The sequence below is a fragment of the Pleurodeles waltl genome, chromosome 12 (assembly GCF_031143425.1).
Source record: "Pleurodeles waltl isolate 20211129_DDA chromosome 12, aPleWal1.hap1.20221129, whole genome shotgun sequence".
Lineage (NCBI taxonomy): Eukaryota > Metazoa > Chordata > Amphibia > Caudata > Salamandridae > Pleurodeles > Pleurodeles waltl.
The window spans coordinates 581,045,586-581,071,269 of record NC_090451.1 but is presented as its reverse complement, the minus strand read 5'-3'; the positions used below and the strand labels follow the sequence as shown (position 1 = coordinate 581,071,269).

General features: G+C 46.9%; 1 protein-coding gene across 1 annotated transcript in view; it reads right to left on the bottom strand.

Moving 5' to 3' along the window:
- LOC138267554 (uncharacterized) overlaps positions 1–23,708 on the bottom strand; it is a 417,805-nt gene extending 394,097 nt beyond the window's left edge. Inside the window, exon 1 of the mRNA XM_069216603.1 lies at positions 23,559–23,708. Within this exon, the coding sequence (XP_069072704.1) occupies positions 23,559–23,598 (40 nt within the window). The 5' untranslated portion in view covers positions 23,599–23,708. The remainder of the gene's footprint in view (positions 1–23,558) is intronic.
- Positions 23,709–25,684: the final 1,976 nt, after the last annotated feature.

The window sequence follows — 25,684 nt, the reverse complement described above, 5'->3', positions numbered from 1 at the left end:
TCTCCTCTTCCAAGGGGCGACCTCCTGGCCCTTTCTGGGCCCTGGCAGCACCCAAAATCTTCAACCGCGACTCTTGCAGCTAGCAAGGCTTGTTTGCAGTCTTTCTGCGTGGAAACAACTCTGCATCCTCCAGCACGCCGTGGGACATCTTCTGACCAAAGGAGAAGTTCCTGGCACCTTCCGTTGTTGTAGAATATTTGGCTTCTTCCACCCGGAGGCAGCCCTTTTGCACCTTCATTCAGGGTTTAGTGGGCTCCTGACCCCCCGGACACTTGCGTGACTCTTGTACTTGGTCCCCTTCCTTTACAGGTCCTCAGGTACAGGAATCCGTCTTCAGTGCTTTGCAGTCAGTTGTTGTCCTTGCAGAATCCCCTATCTCGACTTTACAGTCTTTCTGGGGTAGTAGGGTAACTTTACTCCTACTTTTCAGGGTCTTGGGGTGGGGTATCTTGGACACCCTTAGTGTTTTCTTACACTCCCAGTGACCCTCTACACACTACACTAGGTCTGGGGTCCATTTGTGGTTCGCATTCCACTTTTGGAGTATATGGTTTGTGTTGCCCCTAGGCCTATTTTCTCCTATTGCATTCTATTGTGTTCTACAGTGTTTGCACTACTTTTCTAGGTGTTTTACTTACCTGATTTTGGTTTGTGTGTATATTCTGTGTATATTACTTACCTCCTAAGGGAGTATATCCTCTGAGATACTTTTGGCATGTTGTCACTAAAATAAAGTACCTTTTTTTTTTGTAACTCTGAGTATTGTGTTTTCTTGTGATATAGTGCTATATTATATAAGTGGTATAGTAGGAGCTTTGCATGTCTCCTATTTCAGCCTATGTAGTCAGTGTCTAGAAGCCAGGCTGTCTAGAGTTAGCTGCAGGCAGAGCAGCCAAGGCTGAACTAGGAGACATGCAAAGCTCTTGCAATGCCACTGTAGTCACACAGTACTTACACAAGTAAAGACAATACTCAGTGTTACCAAAAAAAACTGACAAACAGTAAAACACACTGACATGTAGGCCACAAACCATAAGCACTGGGGTCCTGACTAGTACGATCTCAGTGACACAGTCAAAACACACTGTCAATCAGGCAGAAATTGGGGATAGCATGCCAAGAAACATGGTACTTTCCTATTGGGTCTCACCAGATTGTGTTACTGAGAATCCATTACAAACCTCAAACTTTGACTAGAAAGTACATTTTCTTCACAGTTCTGTGATGGAAAGTTCTAGAATCTGCAGGGACCCACAAGTGTCCTTGCACTGAGCATTCTCCTGTGTCTTTTGATAAAAAAGGTATGCCAATTGGTTGGGTACATCAAATTTTTCCACACTAAACTGACCCGTTTTTTGGCAAAGTTGGTAGCTTTGGATTTTTGGCCCTAGCTCAGTCGGCAACTAGGGTAACCTAGAATACCAAACTAGACATCCAGGGGAATCTTGGATGGGGTGACGTGTATGGCTCTTAGCAGGTTGTTTTTCCCAGAACTCTTTGACAACCTCAAACGTTGACTAAAAACACAACTTTTCTTCACATTTCTGTAATAGAATCATCTGGAATCCATAGAAAACCACAACATTCCTACCACCCAGCATTTCCAAGGGCAGTGGGAACCCTTGTGTGTGCGCTATAATAAAAAAAAGAAATTGCTTTCTGTCCCCTGGGGGCAAATGGGGTGATTGCCACAATCTGCTCCCCAGGGCCCAAGGAAGACAGAAAGACTGTGCCCCCATTTTTATATGGTGGGGGCATGGCCATACCCATGCTGAGCAGCCCCACCCCTACAATTTAAAAAAGTAATCCCTGTTGTCTAGTGGGCTTTCTGTCTCCTGGGGGCATGGGTAGATGTGGATAGTTGCCCCATCTGCCATCTTGGGAGGCAGAAAGAATAGAGCCCCATTTTTAATTGGAATGGGGGCATAGCCTTGCCTACGCTGGGCCACTTGCACTCCTAAAATTAAAAAAAAAATGAATCCTTGGTATCTATTGAGCTTTCTACACCCCAATTGGGCAGATGGGGATAATTGACCACATCTGCCCCCAGGGGGAAGAAATACAATGTCCCCATTTTATGGGGGTAGGGGCATACCAATGCCTGTTCTGGGCAGCCCTACCCCCACAGTTACAAAAACGAAAGCATTCCCTGTGGTATCCAGTGGATCTTTTGCCCTCTAGGGGTGCCAATGGGGGTAATTGTCCCATCTGCCCCCGGGGGGAGCAGAAAGACTCTGTCCTTATTTTTATGGGTTGAGGACATGGCCATGCTGAGCAGCTCCCACCACTACAAGTAAAAAAGTAATCCCTGGTATCTAGTGGACTTTCTGTCCTCTGGGGGACAGATGGGTTAAATGTCCCCATTTGTCCCTTAGGGAGCAGATATCTTGTTTGGCTTTTTTTCGGGAGCTAGGGACTTGGTCCCACCCTTAAAAAAAAAGTAATTCATGGTGTCTAGTGGGCTTTCTGCCCCACGGGGGACAGATGTAGTAATTGTACCCATCTGTCCCCCGGGGCAAAAGACCATTTTCATTTGGAGGTGGGGGTATGGTAAATGCCCATACTGGACAGCCCCACCTTACAAAAAAAAGAAGAAAATAATCCCAGGTGTCCAATAGGCTTTCTATCCCCCTGGGAGTGGAGGTTGGGTGTAATGGCACCATCTACCCCCAGGGGGGCTGAAATAATGTACAAGTATATTTTTTAAAGGGGAGCAAAAGCACTTGCACAAGGAGCCGCTCTCCCCTTGCGGGTGCCTAGTGAGTGGATCACTGCTTGGGGATTGCCCTCTTGCAGCGATTCCCAAGCAGGACTCCCCTATGGAAAAGTACAACTTGAAAGGGAAAATTTGCCTCTTTTCAATAATATCTCTCCCGTCTGCATCAGTGCGTGGGAGGCTAAGATAGCCTCATAAGCACCTAGGCAGTCAAAGTGAAATGAGTTGATCGGTTCATTTCACTTTCATTTTCATTGAAATGACGGCAGCGCGCCAAGCACACCGATTGTCATTTCGGTGAAAATACTGAAAGAGCCTCAGAAGCAGAGGAAGCACCTCTCCAGCTCCGGAGGCTATTTTCAGTTGCAGGAAATCCCTCTGGTGCCAGCACCAGATAGATTTCCTGCCTCGTGTGCCAGGAAGTCTGGGAGCATCCTGCGCACATAAGCACTGTGTGTGGATGCCTCCAAGCCGTCCTGCTCACACAGGGAGTTAAAAAAGAGAGTATATTCGACCCTCAATTTTACTGCCTAATATCCCTGCTCGACAATTCAGCTAAACGTTTGGGTAGGGTGTTACTAGAAAGGTTACACAATTGAGCAGAGGAACTCTCCATTATCTCTGATCTGTAATACCGATTCAGGAAAGGTTTAGGCATTCTAGAACAATGTTTAAATCTGGAAGTACTGGTGAGCAAGTACACTAAGGCTAAGAAAGACTATTTAGTTATGCTTTATATGGTCCTTAGCAGTGCATTTGATGTGTTAACCAGACAAAATTGTGGTGAATTATGTATACAATGGGTGCTGATGTTCAGATATTTAAATCACTGTCACCTTTATTGGAATGCCACTACTAGGGTCTGGTTTAGTCCAGGAAGGTAGTGTAACAGGCCTTTTCCGGTAAAGAAGGAAGTCAGTGGTGCGTTTAGGTTCCATTCTTATTTACTGTGTATGTAAATGGCCTGGGAAAAGCTCTCTTGTAATCCACTGCTGACCTAGCTAATCTGACTCTGTTCTTCTGGCTCACACTGCAACTGAGCTTCAGTCACTGTTAGATTTGCATTTTCTGTATATGGAGGAACAGAACCTCAAAGTTAATTTAAAAAAAGACGTCATGAGTTGTGGGGAGGGAACTCTTAAAAGGATGCAATTTGTTGTTAAGGACACTACAATTTTGATAGTTCCTTTGTTTTCATGCTTGACGGTCTTATTTGGTAGTCAAAGTCGAGTTATGATCTTGCAATTACAGAAGACGTCCACCTCTTTATTCATATTTGCTTCTAAACTAGGGTCTAGGCCAATAAGAGTTATGCTTACAATCTGTAATGGGAAAAGCCTCTATGGAGCTAGTATATGGGGGTATGCTGGCTGTGCTGTTTTGCAACAGGCTGAAAATTAAATAACTATAAGACTCTTAGAAGTCCCCCAGGCAACCGCAGCACTTATTTGTCACAAAGAACTGGGGGCCTCATTTACGAGGCCCTAGAGGCACGGTGTGCCAACAGAGGGACATTTTTTTAATGCTCTGGTGGGGCAATGTGCCAGCCCATATTTACAAGGCCATGCAAAGCCACCTTGCATGGCGTTTCACTGCCTTGTAAATAGGGGCCCCTTTCATGCATAACACTACGTGAAAGGGATGTTCCATGGGTGTTGCTTGGGGTGTTCCCAAGCAACACCCACAGAACCCAAAGAAATCTGACGCAGACTGGGAATGCATCAGATTCCTATGCCACCTCAGGAGTGGCGTAAGAATGATGCAACAGGGAGAAATATCTTTATTTCCCCCTATTTTTTCCTCTTTCTGCAGCACACGTAAAAAGACGAAAACTCTTGTGATTGTTTTTGTGCATGAAAGTGTCTCTTCCTGCACAAAAACAATCATCAGCACCAAGGTACAAGGGTTCCTGCATTACTGCTCAGCAGCAATTTGTGCACCAACACGAGAGGGGAGGGTGCACTACTTGAGTGTGAACCCTTCCCACTAACAGTTATACTAGGGGGCTTGTTGACAGATAGGTCTGTGGAAGGACCCTCCCCAGGATTGTCATCTTGCTCCTCTGAGCACTCCTGGTTGGAGTCATCCTCTACCTTTTCCCCTGTCTGATCTGGACCAGTGCTGAGTCCCTGATCATCCTGGAGGAGAAGATTTAAGAGGAACTCCTTATTAGGGTTCTTCCCAATCCCTAAACTTCTTTCAATGCAGAGACCCCCTCAAACTTTCAATGTTTAGATTCTCAGAGGTAGTCTTGACAACTCTAGGGATAGCTTCTACAGAAGACATATTGAAAGAAAAAAAGTTTAGGAAAGTGAGTAAAAGGTTAGTAGAATAACAGAGCTAACTTTTTAGAGAAATTAGAAAACTTTTCAGAACTTTGTAAACCTTTTATAAAATTTAAAGAACCTTTAGAAAGTTAGAAAATGGTTTCTAAGTATATATTATATATATGCTGTAAGTATTGGAGCAAGCTTTTCTTGTGAAAAGCACAGGTAACAAAGTGGTAAAGCAATTGCAAGCAATTACCCCACCGCTGCACTACCAATGTAGGAGGCTGGCCTGGCTTGTAGGGGGTACCATGGGTACTTACACCTTACACCAGGTCCAGTTATCCCTTATTAGTGAAATGTAGTAGTGTTCTAGCAGCTTAGGCTCATAGAGGTAGCTATAGCAGAGCAGCTTAGGCTGAACTAGGAGACATGCAAAGCTCCTGCAATACTACTATAGTTACACAGTACTCATACACAAAAAAAGACAATACTCAGTGTTACCAAAAATAAAGGTATTTATTTGGGTGACACAGTACCAAAAATATCTTAGAGACAATACTCCTTCTAGAGGTAAGTATTATACACAATATATACTCTAGACACCAAAAATAGACAAGTAAATAGTCATAAAACAATGCAAACAATAGGAAATGCTATAGAATGCAATGGGAGAAAATAGGTTTAGGGGCAACACAAACCATATACTAAGAAAGTGGAATGCGAATCACGAATTCCCCCCTAGACAAGTGTAGTGTGTGCAGAAACGCTGGGTGAGTAAGAATAGAGTAAAGGTAAGTAAATAACCCCACCCGAGAGCCCAGAAAAGCAGGAGTAAAGTACTGCAAGTTTCCTTAGGACACACTACACCTCGTGATTGGGATTATGGCATAGGAGATAAGAAACACATGATGGAAGCACATTAATGGGATAGGAGAGAAAAAGTAGATGAGAGTGACTGTAGGAGGCTGGCCTGGTTTGTAGTGGGTACCAAGGGGTACTTACACTCTGCACCAGGTCCAGTTATCCCTTATTAGTGTAGAAGAGGTGTTCTAGCAGCTTAGGCTGATAGAAAAGGTAGTTTAGCAGAGCAGCTTAGGCTGAACTAGGAGACATGCAAAACTCCTACTATACCACTGGTGTCATATGCACAATATCATAAGAAAACACAATACACAGATATACTAAAAATAAAGGTACTTTACTTTTAAGACAATATGCCAAAAGTATCTCAGTGAGTACCCTCAGTATGAGGATGCCAAATATACACAAGATATATGTACAAATACCAAAAATATGCAGTAATAGCAATAGATAGCAATGCAAGCAATGTACAGTCACAATAGATTGCAATGAGAGCACATAGGTATAGGGGCAACACAAACCATATACTCCAAAAGTGGAATGCGAACCACGAATGGACCCCAAACCTATGTGAGCTTGTAGAGGGTCGCTGGGACTGTAAGAAAACAGAGAGGGTTAGAAAAATAGCCCACCCCAAGACCCTGAAGAGTAGGTGTAAAGTGCACCTAAGTTCCCCAGAGAGCACAGAAGTTGTGATAGGGGAATTCTGCAAGGAGGAACAACACCAGCAATGCAACCAAAGTGGATTTCCGGACTAGAGTACCTGTGGAACAAGGGGACCAAGTCCAAGAGTCGCGACAAAGTCGAGACTGGTCAGATGCCCAGGAAATGCCGGCTGAGGGTGCACAGAAGCTGCCACCGGATGGTAGAAGCTGTGGATTCTGCAAGAATGAAGAGGACTAGGAACTTCCCCTTTGGAGGATGGATGTCCCAAGTCGTGAAGAAGCTTGCAGAGGTGTTCCCACGCAGAAAGATCGCAAACAAGCCTTGGTAGCTGCAAGGGTAGCGGTTAGGGTTTTTGGATGCTGCTGTGGCCCAGGAGGGACCAGGATGTCGCCAATTGCGTGAGGAGACAGAGGGGGGGCCCAGCAAGATAAGGAGCCCTCACAGAAGAAGGCAGCACCCGTGTAGGAAAGTACCATCTTGCCTGGCATGTTACCCCCATTTTTCACTGTATATATGTTGTTTTAGTTGTATGTGTCACTGGGACCCTGTCACCCAGGGCCCCAGTGCTCATAAGTGTGCCTGAATGTGTTACCTGTGTAGTGACTAACTGTCTCACTGAGGCTCTGCTAATCAGAACCTCAGTGGTTATGCTCTCTCATTTCTTTCCAAATTGTCACTAACAGGCTAGTGACCAATTTCACCAATTTACATTGGCTTACTGGAACACCCTTATAATTCCCTAGTATATGGTACTAAGGTACCCAGGGTATTGGGGTTCCAGGAGATCCCTATGGGCTGCAGCATTTCTTGTGCCACCCATAGGGAGCTCTGACAATTCTTACACAGGCCTGCCACTGCAGCCTGAGTGAAATAACGTCCACGTTATTTCACAGCCATTTTACACTTCTAAGTCACCTATATGTCTAACCTTTACCTGGTAAAGGTTAGGTGCAAAGTTACTTAGTGTGAGGGCACCCTGGCACTAGCCAAGGTGCCCCCACATTGTTCAGGGCCAATTCCCCAGACTTTGTGAGTGCGGGGACACCATTACACGCGTGCACTACATATAGGTCACCACCTATATGTAGCTTCACAATGGTAACTCCGAATATGGCCATGTAACATGTCTATGATCATGGAATTGCCCCCTCTATGCCATCCTGGCATAGTTGGCACAATCCCATGATCCCAGTGGTCTGTAGCACAGACCCTGGTACTGCCAAACTGCCTTTCCTGGGGTTTCACTGCAGCTGCTGCTGCTGCCAACCCCTCAGACAGGTTTCTGCCCTCCTGGGGTCAAGCCACGCTTGTCCCAGGATGGCAGAACAATGGACTTCCTCTGAGAGAGGGTGTTACACCCTCTCCCTTTGGAAAATGGTGTGAAGGCAGGGGAGGAGTAGCCTCCCCCAGCCTCTGGAAATGCTTTCTTGGGCACAGATGTGCCCAATTCTGCATAAGCCAGTCTACACCGGTTCAGGGGACCCCTTAGCCCTGCTCTGGCGCGAAACTGGACAAAGGAAAGGGGAGTGACCACTCCCCTGACCTGCACCTCCCCTGGGAGGTGTCCAGAGCTCCTCCAGTGTGCTCCAGACCTCTGCCATCTTGGAAACAGAGGTGCTGCTGGCACACTGGACTGCTCTGAGTGGCCAGTGCCACCAGGTGACGTCAGAGACTCCTTCTGATAGGCTCCTTCAGGTGTTGCTAGCCTATGCTCTCTCCTAGGTAGCCAAACCCTCTTTTCTGGCTATTTAGGGTCTCTGTCTCTGGGGAAACTTTAGATAACGAATACAAGAGGTCATCCGAGTTCCTCTGCATCTCTCTCTTCACCTTCTGCCAAGGAATCGACTGCTGACCGCGCTGGAAGCCTGCAAAACTGCAACATAGTAGCAAAGACGACTACTGCAACTCTGTAACGCTGATCCTGCCGCCTTCTCGACTGTTTTCCTCGTGGTGCATGCTGTGGGGGTAGTCTGCTTCCTCTCTGCACTAGAAGCTCCGAAGAAATCTCCTGTGGGTCGACGGAATCTTCCCCCCTGCAACCGCAGGCACCAAAAAGCTGCATTACCGGTCCCTTGGGTCTCCTCTCAGCACGACGAGCGAGGTCCCTCGAATCCAGCAACTCTGTCCAAGTGACTCCCACAGTCCAGTGACTCTTCAGTCCAAGTTTGGTGGAGGTAAGTCCTTGCCTTCCCACGCCAGACTGCATTGCTGAGAACCGCAACTTTTGCAGCTACTCCGGCCCCTGTGCACTTCCGGCGGAAATCCTTTGTGCACAGCCAAGCCTGGGTCCACGGCACTCTAACCTGCATTGCACGACATTCTAAATTGGTCTCCGGCGACGTGGGACTCCTTTGTGTAACTTCGGGTGAGCACCGTTTCACGCATCCTCGTAGTGCCTGTTTCTGGCACTTCTCCGGGTGCTACCTGCTGCTGAGAGGGCTCCTTGTCTTGCTCTACGTCCCCTCTCTCTCCTGACGCAATTTGCGACATCCTGGTCCTTCCTGGGCCACAGCAGCACCCAAAAACGCTAACCGCACGATTTGCAGCTAGCAAGGCTTGTTGGTGTTCTTTCGGCGGGAAAACACTTCTGCACGACTCTCCACGGCGAGATGGATCTGTCCACCAAAGGGGAAGTCTCTAGCCCTTTTCGTTCCTGCAGAAACCTCAGCTTCTTCTGTCCAGTAGAAGCTTCTTTGCACCCACAGCTGGCATTTCCTGGGCATCTGCCCATCTCCGACTTGCTTGTGACTTTTGGACTTGGTCCCCATGTTCCACAGGTACCCTAGATTGGAAATCCATCGTTGTTGCATTGTTGGTTTGTGTCTTTCCTGCATTATTCCCCTATCACGACTTCTTTGTCCTTTGGGGAACTTTAGTGCACTTTGCACTCACTTTTCAGGGTCTTGGGGTGGGGTATTTTTCTAACCCTCACTATTTTCTAATAGTCCCAGCGACCCTCTACAAGGTCACATAGGTTTGGGGTCGATTCGTGGTTCGCATTCCACTTTTGGAGTAAATGGTTTGTGTTGCCCCTATCCCTATGTGTCCCCATTGCATCCTATTGTAACTATACATTGTTTGCACTGTTTTCTAAGACTATACTGCATATTTCTGGTATTGTGTATATATATCTTGTGTATATTTCCTATCCTCTCACTGAGGGTACACTCTGAGATACTTTGGCATATTGTCATAAAAATAAAGTACCTTTATTTTTAGTATAACTGTGTATTGTGTTTTCTTATGATATTGTGCATATGACACTAAGTGGTACTGTAGGAGCTTCACTCGTCTCCTAGTTCAGCCTAAGCTGCTCTGCTAAGCTACCATTATCTATCAGCCTATGCTGCTAGACACCCTATACACTAATAAGGGATAACTGGGCCTGGTGCAAGGTGCAAGTACCCCTTGGTACTCACTACAAGCCAGTCCAGCCTCCTACATTGGTTGTGCAGTGGTGGGATAAGTGCTTTGAGACTACTTACCACTCTTGTCATTGTACTTTTCATAAGAGAAAAATATACAAAACAAGTTCAGTGTATATACACATAACCAAAAAGTTTTGCATTTCCTCTTTTCACTCTATTCTAAGTGCTGAAAAGTACTTCTAAACTTTCTAAAAAGTTCTAAAAAGTTAAAAAAGTTTGTTTCTGTCTTTCTAAAAAGTTCTGAAAACTTTTTTCTCTTTTTCTATCACTTTAACTCTCTCTAAAAATGTCTGGCACAGGCCAAAATGTTGATCTGTCCAAACTTGCATATGATCACCTTAGCTGGAAAGGAGCAAGGAGTCTCTGCATAGAGAAAGGTTTGAGTGTAGGGAAGAATCCTTCCTTGGAATTGTTGCTAAACATGCTTAGAGAACAAGATAAGGCTAAAAGTGCCCCATCTGTTGAAAAACTAGCTAATGGTTCCCAATCTGATCCAGGGACTCCCCCAGGAAAAGATTCAGGAAAGAAACTTCCAAGCCTGCCCATTACTAGACAGTCTAGCATAGTTGGTACTGATGTTGAGTCACACCATACAGATAGTGTTGTCTCACATCATAGCAAGAGCATTCATTCTCATCACAGTAGAAATGATGTTTCTGTTATCCAAGCTGTTAGGGTGCACTCAGTAAGGGACAGGTCTCCTTCTGTCCATTCTCATCATACTTCTGTTTCAAGACATGTCCCTCCCACCCACCCTGATGACAGATTGTTAGAAAAGGAGCTCAATAGATTGAGAGTGGAACAAACCAGACTGAAGCTCAAGAAGCAACAGCTGGATTTGGATAGATAGACTTTAGAAGTAGAGAAGGAGAGACAGAAACTTGGTTTAGAAACCCATGGTGGCAGCAGCAGTATTCCCCATAGTCATCCTGCAAAATAGCATGATTCCAGGAATCTGCACAAGATAGTTCCCCCTTATAAGGAGGGAGATGACATTAACAAGTGGTTTGCTGCACTTTAGAGGGCCTGTGCTGTACAGGGTGTCCCTCAAAGGCAGTGGGCTGCTATCCTATGGCTATCATTTAGTGGGAAAGGTAGGGATAGGCTCCTTACTGTGAAAGAAAGTGAAGCCAATGATTACAAAGTTCTTAAGAATGCACTCCTGGATGGTTATGGCTTAACAACTGAACAATACAGGATAGAGTTCAGAGAGACCAAAAAGGAGTCTTCACAAGACTGGGTTGATTTCATTGACCATTCAGTGAAGGCCTTGGAGGGGTGGTTACATGGCAGTAAAGTTACTGATTATGACAGCCTGTATAACTTGATCCTGAGAGAGCATATTCTTAATAATTGTGTGTCTGATTTGTTGCACCAGTACTTGGTGGACTCTGATCTGACCTCTCCCCAAGAATTGGGAAAGAAGGCAGACAAATGGGTCAGAACAAGGGTGAACAGAAAAGTTCATACAGGGGGTGACAAAGATGGCAACAAAAAGAAGGATGGTAAGTCTTCTGACAAGGGTGGGGACAAATCTAAAAATTAGTCTTCATCAGGCCCACAAAAACACTCTGGTGGGGGTGGTGGGCCCAAATCCTCTTTTAATCAAAACAAAGAAAAGAAACCATGGTGCTATTTATGTAAAGTAAAAGGCCATTGGACAACAGATCCCAGTTGTCCAAAGAAAAGCACCAAGCTTCCTACCACTACAACCCCTACTGCTACCCCTAGTGTCCCTACTAATAGCAGTGGTGGTGGGAGCAAACCTACTAATAGCCAATCCAAGGGAGTAGCTGGGCTCACTATTGGTAACTTAGTTGGGGTTGGTCTGGTTAGGGAGACCACAGAGGCTATATTAGTCTCTGAGGGGGCTATTGATTTAGCCACCTTAGTTGCTTGTCCCCTTAATATGGATAAGTACAAGCAGCTACCCCTAATAAATGGTGTTGAGGTTCAGGCCTACAGGGACACTGGGGCCAGTGTGACTATGGTCATAGAGAAACTGGTCCACCCTGAACAACACCTACTTGGTCACCAGTACCAAGTAACCGATGCTCACAACAACACACTTAGCCACCCCATGGCTGTTGTTAATCTCAACTGGGGGGGGGGTTACTGGTCCAAAGAAAGTTGTGGTAGCCACAGATTTACCTGTAGACTGTCTACTAGGAAATGATTTGGAGACATCAGCTTGGTCAGATGTGGAGTTGGAGGCCCATGCAGCAATGCTGGGCATCCCAGGGCATATTTTTGCTTTAACCAGGGCTCAGGCCAAAAAGCAAAAAGGACAGGGAAGCTTGGATCCTGGAACAATGGACCAAGTGCTCCCTAAAGCTAGGGCTAGTAGAAGCAAACCACTTCCTACTATCCCTCCCTCTACAGTGGATTCAACTTCTGAGGAAGAAGAATTTCCACCCTGTGCAGAACCTACACCAGAGGAGCTGGAAGCAGACACTGCTGAGCTTTTGGGTGAAGGGGGGCCTGCCAGGGAGGAGCTGAGTGTGGCACAGCAGACCTGTCCCACACTAGAGGGTCTAAGACAGCAAGCTGTCAAACAGGCTAATGGGGATGTCAGTGACTCTCACAGAGTTTACTGGGAGGACAACGTCTTGTACACTGAAGCAAGGGATCCTAAACCTAGAACTGCCAGGAGGTTAGTGATTCCTCAGGAGTACAGAAAGTTCCTCCTAACTCTAGCCCACGACATTCCCCTAGCTGGACACCTGGGACAAATGAAAACTTGGGACAGACTTGTCCCCTTGTTTCATTGGCCTAGGATGTCTGAGGACACAAAGGAATTTTGTAAGTCCTGTGAAACCTGTCAAGCCAGTGGCAAGACAGGTGGAACTCCAAAGGCACCCCTTATTCCACTGCCTGTGGTTGGGGTTCCCTTTGAAAGGGTAGGGGTTGACATAGTTGGCCCCCTTGACCCTCCTACTGCTTTAGGCAATAGGTTTATCTTGGTGGTAGTGGACCATGCCACAGGATACCCTGAAGCAATTCCTTTAAGGACCACTACAGCACCTGCAGTGGCAAAGGCCCTCCTGGGAATATTTTCTAGGGTGGACTTTCCAAAGGAAGTAGTATCAGACAGGGGAAGCAATTTCATGTCTGCATACTTAAAGGCCAGGTGGAAGGAGTGTGGTGTAACTTACAAGTTCACTACACCCTATCATCCACAAACAAATGGACTGGTGGAGAGATTTAACAAAACTCTCAAAGGCATGATTATGGGTCTCGCTGAAAAACTCCGCAGGAGATGGGATATCCTGTTACCATGCCTCCTTTTTGCCTACAGGGAGGTACCCCAGAAAGGAGTGGGCTTCAGCCCCTTTGAACTCCTCTTTGGTCACCCTGTTAGGGGTCCACTAACACTTGTCAAGGAGGGTTGGGAACAACCTTTAAAAGCTCCAAAGCAAGATATTGTGGATTATGTACTTGGCCTCAGATCAAGGATGGCTGAGTATATGAAAAAGGCCAGTAAAAACCTTCAGGCCAGCCAAGAGCTCCAGAAGCAATGGCATGATCAGAAGGCTGTTTTGGTTCAGTACAAACCAGGGCAGAAAGTGTGGGTCTTGGAGCCTGTGGCCCCAAGAGCACTCCAACATAAATGGAGTGGTCCCCACACAATTGTTGAGAAAAAGGGTGAAGTCACCTATTTAGTTGACTTAGGCACTGCCAGGAGTCCCCTTAGGGTGCTCCATGTCAACCGCCTGAAACCCTACTATGACAGGGCTGATCTCACCCTGCTCATGGCAACTGATGAGGGACAGGAAGAAGACAGTGATCCTCTACCTGATCTCTTCTCTTCCACAGAACAAGATGCTCTTGTGGAAGGTGTAGTTTTGGCTGATTGTCTTACTGCTGAGCAGAAAGACCATTGCATAAATCTCCTGGGTCAGTTTTCTGAACTCTTCTCTACTGTGCCAGGTACCACTTCTTGGTGTGAGCACACTATAGATACTGGAGACAGTTTACCTGTCAAAAGCAAGATCTATAGGCAGCCTGACCATGTCAGGGACTGCATAAAGCAAGAGGTGCAGAAAATGTTAGAACTGGGAGTGGTTGAGCACTCTGAAAGTCCATGGGCTTCTCCTGTGGTACTTGTACCAAAACCTCATTCCAAGGATGCGGTTTTGTGTAGACTACAGAGGTCTCAACCAGGTAACCAAAACTGATGCTCACCCTATACCCAGGGCAGATGAGCTCATAGATACACTGGCATCTGCCAAGTATCTAAGCACTTTTGATTTGACTGCAGGGTATTGGCAGATCAAATTGTCAGAAGATGCTAAACCTAAAACTGCATTTTCAACCATTGGAGGCCATTACCAATTTACAGTAATGCCTTTTGGATTGAAAAATGTACCTGCCACTTTTCAAAGGTTGGTGAACACAGTCCTGCAAGGGCTGGAGGCTTTCAGTGCAGCATATTTGGACGATATAGCTGTCTTTAGCTCCAGCTGGGATGATCACCTGGTCCACCTATGGAAAGTTTTGGAGGCCCTGCAAAAGGCAGGCCTCACTATCAAGGCTTCAAAGTGCCAGATAGGGCAGGGTAAGGTGGTTTATAGGGACACCTTGTTGGTGGGGAACAGATTGCACCACTACAGGGGAAAATCCAAACAATTATTGATTGGGTTTCCCCTACCACTGAGACTCAGGTGAGAGCCTTCCTAGGCCTCACTGGGTATTACAGGAGGTTCATTAAGAACTATGGCTCCATTGCAGCCCCTCTTAATGACCTCACATCCAAGAAAATGCCTAAAAAGGTATTATGGACAGCAAACTGTCAGAAAGCTTTTGAGGAGCTGAAGCAGGCCATGTGCTCTGCACCTGTCCTGAAAAGCCCTTGTTACTCTAAAAAATTCTATGTCCAAACTGATGTATCTGAATTAGGAGTAGGGGCAGTCCTATCACAACTTAATTCTGAGGGCCAGGATCAACCTGTTGCTTTTATTAGTAGGAGGTTGACCCCTAGAGAAAAGCGTTGGTCTGCCATAGAGAGGGAGGCCTTTGCTGTGGTCTGGGCTCTGAAGAAGTTGAGGCCATACCTGTGTGGCACTCACTTCATTGTTCAGACAGACCACAAACCTCTACTTTGGCTAAAACAAATGAAAGGTGAAAATCCTAAATTATTGAGGTGGTCCATATCCCTACAGGGAATGGACTATACAGTGGAACATAGACCTGGGAGTAGCCACTCCAATGCAGATGGACTCTCCAGATATTTCCACTTAGACAATGAAGACTCATCAGGTCATGGCTAGTCTTATTGTCCTTCGTTTGGGGGGGGGTTGTGTAGGAAAGTACCATCTTGCCTGGCATGTCACCCCCATTTTTCACTGTATATATGTTGTTTTAGTTGTATGTGTCACTGGGACCCTGTCACCCAGGGCCCCAGTGCTCATAAGTGTGCCTGAATGTGTTACCTGTGTAGTGACTAACTGTCTCACTGAGGCTCTGCTAATCAGAACCTCAGTGGTTATGCTCTCTCATTTCTTTCCAAATTGTCACTAACAGGCTAGTGACCAATTTCACCAATTTACATTGGCTTACTGGAGCACCCTTATAATTCCCTAGTATATGGTACTAAGGTACCCAGGGTATTGGGGTTCCAGGAGATCCCTATGGGCTGCAGCAATTCTTTTGCCACCCATAGGGAACTCTGACAATTCTTACACAGGCCTGCCACTGCAGCCTGAGTGAAATAACGCCCACGTTATTGCACAGCCATTTTACACTGCACTTAAGTAACTTATAAGTCACCTATATGTCTAACCTTTACCTGGTAAAGGTTAGGTGCAAAGTTACTTAGTGTGAGGGCACCCTGGCACTAGCCAAGGTGCCCCCACATTGTTCAGGGCTAATTCCCCAGACTTTGTGAGTGCGGGGACACCATTACACGCGTGCACTACATATAGGTCACCACCTATATGTAGCTTCACAATGGTAACTCCGAATATGGCCATGTAACATGTCTATGATCATGGAATTGCCCCCTCTATGCCATCCTGGAATAGTTGGCACAATCCCATGATCCCAGTGGTCTGTAGCACAGACCCTGGTACTGCCAAACTGCCTTTCCTGGGGTTTCACTGCAGCTGCTGCTGCTGCCAACCCCTCAGACAGGTTTCTGCCCTCCTGGGGTCAAGCCAGGCTTGTCCCAGGATGGCAGAACAAAGGACTTCCTCTGAGAGAGGGTGTTACACCCTTTCCCTTTGGAAAATGGTGTGAAGGCAGGGGAGGAGTAGCCTCCCCCAGCCTCTGGAAATGCTTTCTTGGGCACAGATGTGCCCAATTCTGCATAAGCCAGTCTACACCGGTTCAGGGTACCCCTTAGCCCTGCTCTGGTGCGAAACTGGACAAAGGAAAGGGGAGTGACCACTCCCCTGACCTGCACCTCCCCTGGGAGGTGTCCAGAGCTCCTCCAGTGTGCTCCAGACCTCTGCCATCTTGGAAACAGAGGTGCTGCTGGCACACTGGACTGCTCTGAGTGGCCAGTGCCACCAGGTGACGTCAGAGACTCCTTCTGATAGGCTCCTTCAGGTGTTGCTAGCCTATCCTCTCTCCTAGGTAGCCAAACCCTCTTTTCTGGCTATTTAGGGTCTCTGTCTCTGGGGAAACTTTAGATAACGAATGCAAGAGCTCATCCGAGTTCCTCTGCATCTCTCTCTTCACCTTCTGCCAAGGAATCGACTGCTGACCGCGCTGGAAGCCTGCAAAACTGCAACATAGTAGCAAAGACGACTACTGCAACTCTGTAACGCTGATCCTGCCGCCTTCTCGACTGTTTTCCTGGTGGTGCATGCTGTGGGGGTAGTCTGCCTCCTCTCTGCACTAGAAGCTCCGAAGAAATCTCCTGTGGGTCGACGGAATCTTCCCCCCTGCAACCGCAGGCACCAAAAAGCTGCATTACCGGTCCCTTGGGTCTCCTCTCAGCACGACGAGCGAGGTCCCTCGAATCCAGCAACTCTGTCCAAGTGACTCCCACAGTCCAGTGACTCTTCAGTCCAAGTTTGGTGGAGGTAAGTCCTTGCCTCCCCACGCCAGACTGCATTGCTGGGAACCGCGACTTTTGCAGCTACTGCGGCCTCTGTGCACTTCCGGCGGAAATCCTTTGTGCACAGCCAAGCCTGCGTCCACGGCACTCTAACCTGCATTGCACGACTTTCTAAGTTGGTCTCCGGCGACTCCTTTGTGTAACTTCGGGTGAGTACCGGTTCACGCATCCTTGTAGTGCCTGTTTCTGGCACTTCTCCGGTTGATACCTGCTGCTGAGAGGGCTCTTTGTCTTGCTCGACGTCCCCTCTCTCTCCTGACGCAATTTGCGACATCCTGGTCCTTCCTGGGCCACAGCAGCACCCAAAAATGCTAACCGCACGATTTGCAGTTAGCAAGGCTTGTTGGCATTCTTTCGGCGGGAAAACACTTCTGCACGACTCTCCATGGTGAGAGGGATCCGTCCACCAAAGGGGATGTCTCTAGCCCTTTTCGTTCCTGCAGAAACCTCAGCTTCTTCTGTCCAGTAGAAGCTTCTTTGCACCCACAGCTGGCATTTCCTGGGCATCTGCCCATCTCCGACTTGCTTGTGACTTTTGGACTTGGTCCCCTTGTTCCACAGGTACCCTAGATTGGAAATCCATCGTTGTTGCATTGTTGGTTTGTGTCTTTCCTGCATTATTCCCCTATCACGACTTCTTTGTCCTTTGGGGAACTTTAGTGCACTTTGCACTCACTTTTCAGGGTCTTGGGGTGGGGTATTTTTCTAACCCTCACTATTTTCTAATAGTCCCAGCGACCCTCTACAAGGTCACATAGGTTTGGGGTCCATTCGTGGTTCGCATTCCACTTTTGGAGTATATGGTTTGTGTTGCCCCTATCCCTATGTGTCCCCATTGCATCCTATTGTAACTATACATTGTTTGCACTGTTTTCTAAGACTATACTGCATATTTCTGGTATTGTGTATATATATCTTGTGTATATTTCCTATCCTCTCACTGAGGGTACACTCTGAGATACTTTGGCATATTGTCATAAAAATAAAGTACCTTTTATTTTTAGTAAAACTGTGTATTGTGTTTTCTTATGATATTGTGCATATGACACTAAGTGGTACTGTAGGAGCTTCACTCGTCTCCTAGTTCAGCCTAAGCTGCTCTGCTAAGCTACCATTATCTATCAGCCTATGCTGCTAGACACCCTATACACTAATAAGGGATAACTGGGCCTGGTGCAAGGTGCAAGTACCCCTTGGTACTCACTACAAGCCATTCCAGCCTCCTACAACCCGCAGAAGTGCCAGAACAGGCACTACGAAGAGGAGTGAACCGGAGCTCACCCGAAGTCATAAAAGAAGATCCCACGACGCCGGAGGACAACTTAGGAGGTTGTGCACTGCAGGTTAGAGTGTCGGGGACCCAGGCTTGGCTGTGCACAAAGGAAATCCTGGAAGAGTGCACAGGAGCCGGAGCAGCTGCAAATCACGCGGTACCCAGCAATGCAGTCTAGCGTGGTGAGGCAAGGACTTACCTCCACCAAACTTGGACTGAAGAGTCACTGGACTGTGGGAGTCACTTGGACAAAGTTTCTGAGTTCCAGGGACCATGCTCGTCATGCTGAGAGGGGACCCAGAGGACCGGTGATGCAGTCTTTTGTTGCCTGCGGTTGCAGGGGGAAGATTCCGTCAACCCACAGGAGATTTCTTCGGAGCTTCTAGTGCAGTGAGGAGGCAGACTACCCCCACAGCATGCACCACCAGGAAAACAGTCGAGAAGGCGGCCGGATCAGCGATACAAGGTTGCAGTAGTCGTCTTCGCTACTTTGTTGCTGTTTTGCGGGCGTCCAGAGCAGTCAGCGGTCGATTTCTTGGCAGAAGGTGAAGAGAGAGATGCAGAGGAACTCTGATGAGCTCTTGCATTCGTTATCTAAAGAATTCCCCAAAGCAGAGACCCTAAATAGCCAGAAAAGGAGGTTTGGCTACCTAGGAAGGAGGATAGGGTAGCAACACAGGTAAGAGGCTATCAGAAGGGGTCTCTGATGTCACCTGCTGGCACTGGCCACTCAGAGCAGTCCAGTGTGCCAGCAGCACCTCTGTTTCCAAGATGGCAGAGGTCTGGAGCACACTGGAGGAGCTCTGGGCATCTCCCCTGGGAGGTGCAGGTCAGGGGAGTGGTCACTCCCCTTTCCTTTGTCCAGTTTCGCCCCAGAGCAGGGCTGGGGGATCCCTGAACCGGTGTAGACTGGCTTATGCAGAGATGGGCACCATCTGTGCCCATCAAAGCATTTCCAGAGGCTGGGGGAGGCTACTCCTCCCCAGCCCTGACACCTTTTTCCAAAGGGAGAGGGTGTAACACCCTCTCTCTGAGGAAGTCCTTTGTTCTGCCTTCCTGGGCCAAGCCTGGCTTGACCCCAGGAGGGCAGAAACCTGTCTGAGGGGTTGGCAGCAGCAGCAGCTGCAGTGAAACCCCGGGAAAGGTAGTTTGGCAGTACCCGGGTCTGTGCTAGAGACTCGGGGGATCATGGAATTGTCTCCCCAATGCCAGAATGGCATTGGGGTGACAATTCCATGATCTTAGACATGTTACATGGCCATGTTCGGAGTTACCATTGTGACTCTATACATAGGTAGTGACCTATGTTTAGTGCACGTGTGTAATGGTGTCCCCGCACTCACAAAGTCCAGGGAATTTGCCGTGAACGATGTGGGGGCAGCTTGGCTAGTTCCAGGGTGCCCACACACTAAGTAACTTAGCACCCAACCTTTACCAGGTAAAGGTTAGACATATAGGTGACGTATAAGTTACTTAAGTGCAGTGGTAAATGGCTGTGAAATAACGTGCATGTTATTTCACTCAGGCTGCAGTGGCAGGCCTGTGTAAGAATTGTCAGAGCTCCCTATGGGTGGCAAAAGAAATGCTGCAGCCCATAGGGATCTCCTGGAACCCCAATACCCTGGGTACCTCAGTACCATATACTAGGGAATTATAAGGGTGTTCCAGTATGCCAATGTGAATTGGTGAAATTGGTCACTAGCCTGTTAATGACAATTTGAAAGAAATGAGAGAGCATAACCACTGAGGTTCTGATTAGCAGAGCCTCAGTGAGACAGTTAGTCACTACACAGGTAACACATTCAGGCACACTTATGAGCACTGGGGCCCTGGATGACAGGGTCCAAGTGACACATAGAACTAAAACAACATATCTACAGTGAAATATGGGGGTAACATGCCAGGCAAGATGGTACTTTCCTACAGTGACAGAGAGAATAGAAAAGAGAAAGGCTAGGAGAAGTATGAAGAAAAGAAAGGATTGTGATAAATAATAGAAATTCAGAGATGAAAAGCAAGAGGGAGACAGGAACCATGGCAGAGGAAGAGCAATGGATGAACTTTTAGCAAAACAAAATGATAAGTGGGCCGCAATGTTAAAGCCCACTTCCCATGCTTCCTTGCTTTTTTAGAGGCAAGCCCCCAAAACACAGGTTTGCATCTGAAAACTACAAAAAATCATGTCTTTCACAAAAATGGAGATGTATCATTCTAATTAGAGGCCAATGCTGATTATCCCTGCCTGGCATGGCAGACCCTGACTGGAGTGTGAATTAGGAAACCCACCTATAGTAGGGCAGACCTCCCGATGTACTGACAATTGGCACCCTGTTGTGGAAAGACCACCACCTGTGATAGACTGCTGGCAGGGCCCAACTTCTTTTACCCGTTAACTACACCATCCAGGGTTACTTATAATGGTCATATTGGTAACTAAGGGAAGCAGAATTGCCAGAATTACCAGACAGTCAGAATGAGACCTTAAGTATAAAGGGGAATTTATGGGAGATAAACTTGCTCTGACATCTATGAAAGGCCTGCAAAATTTTCACCTTTTTGTGACAGATTTAGGCCGGGCATATTTATCATGGTTTTGTGTCACCCATGCAAATTGCAAGGGGCGCAAGGGTGAAGCAAAACCTAAGTCAGATTTATCAGGCCACGCAAGACCACCCTGCCTATCCCTGAGTGGTTTGAGAAATCTGGAATAATACAAGGAATCGCAATTGCAGCCTTGCTTTATCTGCCCCAGGGAGGTGTTCCATGGGTGGAGGGTCGGAGTTTCCACAGATCCACCCATGGATTTTGGCAGATTCCCAGATTTACTTACACTGGTAAACCTGGGAATGCATTAAAATGCTATGCTTTCCCAGGGGAGGCACAATCCTCTTTCTTAGGGTGCTGCAATCTGCAGCACGCTTAGCGGAAAATGCCTCTAAGGATTGTTTTTGCGTAGGAAGGTGCCCTTTCCTGCACAAAAACAATCCTGCCTGCAACGCAGGCACCCTTGGTGTCATGACACCATGGTGCAAGTGTGTCTGTGCTGGCTCAAGGCAGCACATTGTGCATCAGCAGAAAGAAAGGATAGAAATGCCTTTCACTTTCATGCAAGGTGGCTTGTAGTGTCAAATAATGATAAATGTACCCCTTAAATTGCATCTGCACAGCCCCTGCAAACCCTTTATTTACGTGTCAGTGAGGGGAGCATACACTCAGCCTATAAAGTTCAATTGTGTAACTATAAAATAACATTATAACAAAACATATGAACACAGCTCAGTTTTCAATGTGCGTAGAGTATGCTGGATAAGATTTTTTTCTTTGCCATATCACGGACACTCCTACTGATTTCATGTGGATGCACACGGCAAAGGTGAAGTAGTTTGAGATCAACCCCCTCCTCAAAAAAACCCTCGGTAGACCCCACAGACCTGAAGAATTTCAGGCCCATCTCCCTGCTCCCATTTCCAGCAAAAGTCATTGAGAAAGCAATCAACAGCCAACTCGACACTTTTATTGAAGACCACAACATCCTTGACGCCTCCCAGTCCAGATTCAGAAAAAAACATAGCACCGAAATGGCCCTCCTGGCCGCAACAGACGACATTCACTGTCTACTGGAAAAGGGCAAAATGGCGGCACTCTTTCTGCTAGACCTCTCGGCGGCCTTTGACACAGTCTCCCACCACACCCTGATACGCAGACTTCATGAAGCCGGCATCAGAGACAAGGCCCTTCGACTAGATCCAATCCTCTCAGGCAGAACTCAACGAGTAAGACTCACCCCCTTCTTCTCAGACCCAACACCTTCCACCTGCTGAGTTCCCCAGGGGTCCTCCCTCAGCCCCACGCTGTTTAACATCTACATGGCGTCGCTGGCCGACATCATCAGAAGCCACAGAATCAACATTGTCTCCTACGTCGACGACACCCAACTCATCCTCTCCCTAACCAACGAAACCAACACAGCCAGACACAATTTCCGCGAAGGCATGGGAGCAGTAACCAACTGGATGAAAAACAGCTGCCTTCAACTCAATGCAAACAAGACAGAAGTTCTCATCATGGGCCCTCAACCAAATGCGAGGAATGATTCCTGGTGGCCACCCACACACGGAAGCCAGCCCACCCCCACGAACCAAGCCAGTACCCTCGGGATCATCCTGGACTCCAGACTCAACATGGAACGCCAAATCAACTCAGTCACATCCACCTGCTTCTGTACCCTCCGCCTCCTACACAAGACCTTCAAATGAATCCCCCTCGAACACATAAAAACCGTCACACACGCCCTCATTACCACCAGACTGGACTACGGTAACGCGCTCTACATCGGGATCAACAATAAACTCACCCGTAAACTACAGAACATCCAGAACGCCACCGCAAGACTGGTCCTCGACCTGTCTCGACACTGCCACATCTCTCAACACCTGTGCACACTACACTGACTTCCCATAGAGAAAAGAATCACCTTCAAGAGCCTTACCTACGCACACAAAGCCCTCCACAACACCGGACCACCCTACCTGAACAGGCGACTCAATTTCCACATACCCCACAGGACCCTACGGTGAGCACAGCTCTCTCTTGCAGAAGTACCCAGCATCACGAAAACTAGAAAAGGGGGACGCTCTTTCTCCCACCTCGCAGCAACAGCCTGGAACGCCCTTCCGCTTCTTCTCAAATGAACTACCCCCCTCCTCAACTTCACAAATGAGCTGAAGACATGGCTTTTCGAAGAACCACTTCATTGATGGACGCTACACGCCCGCCCCTATCCCCCCAAAGCGTCTTGAGACCCTTTGTGGGTGAGTAGTTGCACTTAAAAACACTTGATTGATTGATTGATTGATTCTACTGGGTGTTTGGTGACTGTGACTGTGGGGGTATGAAAATAGTGGGGGCGGGTACTCACCATTCCTTGCACTACAGCCGTCTAAGGTTTTATTACGCCACTACTCTGTCTTACGCACTTGAAAAGCTCTGCGAATCGAACCCTTCATGTTTTATGATTACTCCCACACAAACTGAGAAGATTTAAATATGGTCTAACAAAGATCCACATTGTTTCATACAATTAATTGACTTGCGATGGTCTTTTCTGACATTTCCTTTTTCCAGCCTACTTTAGAAAAATAACATCCTGGCCCAACTCATTTTCAAAAAACATTTTTAAGGACAGGGTAGGCAGTTGCGCATTATCCGACTCCAAGGTTCTCTAAAACATACGAATCTCATATTGGCGTTTCTTGTTTTTGAGAATGGTATAATAATTTACCTGCTGAGAGCAAAGTCGAGAAGGTGATAACAGCAAACATGGTGCACTTTCCTGACTGGTCCGGGAAAATGTCTGCTGCAAACCCCTGTTATATTTATAGAGTGTAATCAGGACTCAACCCACTGATGTTAAGATTTATCTGAGAAAATCAATATTCATGGGACTGCACATCTGGTTACATCGTGCTATGCAGAGTAAAGTTTGGTAGCAACCCCAATGCCCTCCAACTATAATCTATGTGACAAATATAGCTCGTGTTCAAGGTTCAAAGGCTGTACATATTGACAAATCACAAGCTCATTTTTCTACATCGGCGTGTTATTGCAAATAATTAACTTACTGCTTAACTGTGACATCGTCATCAGTAGCAATTTTGGGAAAAAGAGCACCTTATGCAAGATGGATAAAGCGAGGCTGGTCTTTGGACAGCTAGGTATTGAGCAGGTTTTGCGTGTGGTACTTCTGATTTTTGGAGTAAAAGTTCCGAAGTATTTGTCTTATCAGTTTACTTTTTTAACCTGTAGGGTTGATATAGGGCTCACACTTATAACAAAGGGCGGCTGGAGGCTAGGCATATAGCAAGGTAATGTCACCATTGTAGATGATACATTTTGTTGTACAATGTAGTCTATTGCATGCAAAATGATGGGTGCTTATATAAAAAATGGGTAACGCATAAATAAGTGTGGAGAAATATTACTTATCGCTTTATAATGCCCACAGTTTAAGCATACCACATTTACATTAAGGTGCTGGAAACTGGGTCCATACGTTGGGTGGGTATTTATGGAGATTTAGGAGAGGAAGTAATAAAACGGCACTGAACTGAATAAAGCACCGTCTGACATGAGCGTCAAAGACAGAGTAGAAAGAGACTGACATGTAGCCAGGATAGCAGAGAAAGATCTGGTGTTATAATTTGGGTTTCTGGTTGGCAGAGGTATGCACCCTGTCTAAGTAGGATCCACAACCCTAATCAGGGTAAGTCACAAACACACCGTATGTTAACCTATGCTGACCCTCTGGTAGCTTTCCACAGATCAATAAGGCGTAACTTAAGATGCAATGTGTAAGTGTTTGTGCAATGCTTCAAAGAGTGAAAAAGTGAAAACACCAAAGAAAAGATACCAAAAATGCTTAGACAAATAGAGCTTAATCTAATAAATAAAACAAGACCAAAAGGACAAAAGGTTCATCAGGAGAACTTGAGTTATGAGTTTTTATAGAATAAATTGTAGAAAAGCTCAAAGAAACAAGAAGCTCCAATCTGGGATATCTGGTCGTGCCGGACTGGGACAAAGTCAAGAGTACAGACCAACCACAATAGAACATGGGCTGGATACAGGGACCCACTTAGGTCTGCTGAACAAGTGCCTTGATCCTGGTCGCCATGCCGTCGAGAAAGATGTGAGGTGCAGCCGAGTTGATGTGTAAGCTCCAATCCCAAAACAGAAGGAGATGCATTCATTGTTTCCACACAAAATTGGCGATGCATTTGTTCTGAGCTGGTCCTGAATGCAAAATTCTGCTCCTGTCATAGAGGATGCGTCGATTCTGAGGGCAATGTCCTGGTTCTGAAGACGATGCACTGGGCCCATACCACATGGAAATGAGTAGGCGCTGGTTTTGATTCACGCAAAGGCGAAGAATCACCAGTTATAATCCCCACATGGGTGAAAATGCACTGGTTCCAATGAGGACGTGTGGGTTGGCTGAAGAAGCCCCTTAGACCACACTTCCATGGGGCCAGAACTGGGGTGGCACCACTTGGCAGGGCAGACTCCCAGATGGCCAGGTGCAGATGCAGGTAGGCTAGAAGCCTTTTATTTTCCCAGAAACATCAGAAAACAGGAGACCTGTCAGCTGGCCCTTGAAGGCACTCTGGGTGCTGGGATAGAGAGATGCAGATCAGTCATTCTCACTCCCAGGCAAGAGGCAGCTGGAAGCAGGTCAGCACAAAAAAAGCAGGAGAACAGCAGTCCATGCAGCAGTACAGCAGTCCTTCTTTCTGGCAGAGTATCCACAGTTCCAGAAGTGTACTGAAGTGGTCATGTTATAAGTTCAGTACGTATACCCAGTTGTGCCTTTTAAGTATGGGAGACTTCAAAAAAAGGTCTTTGAAGTGT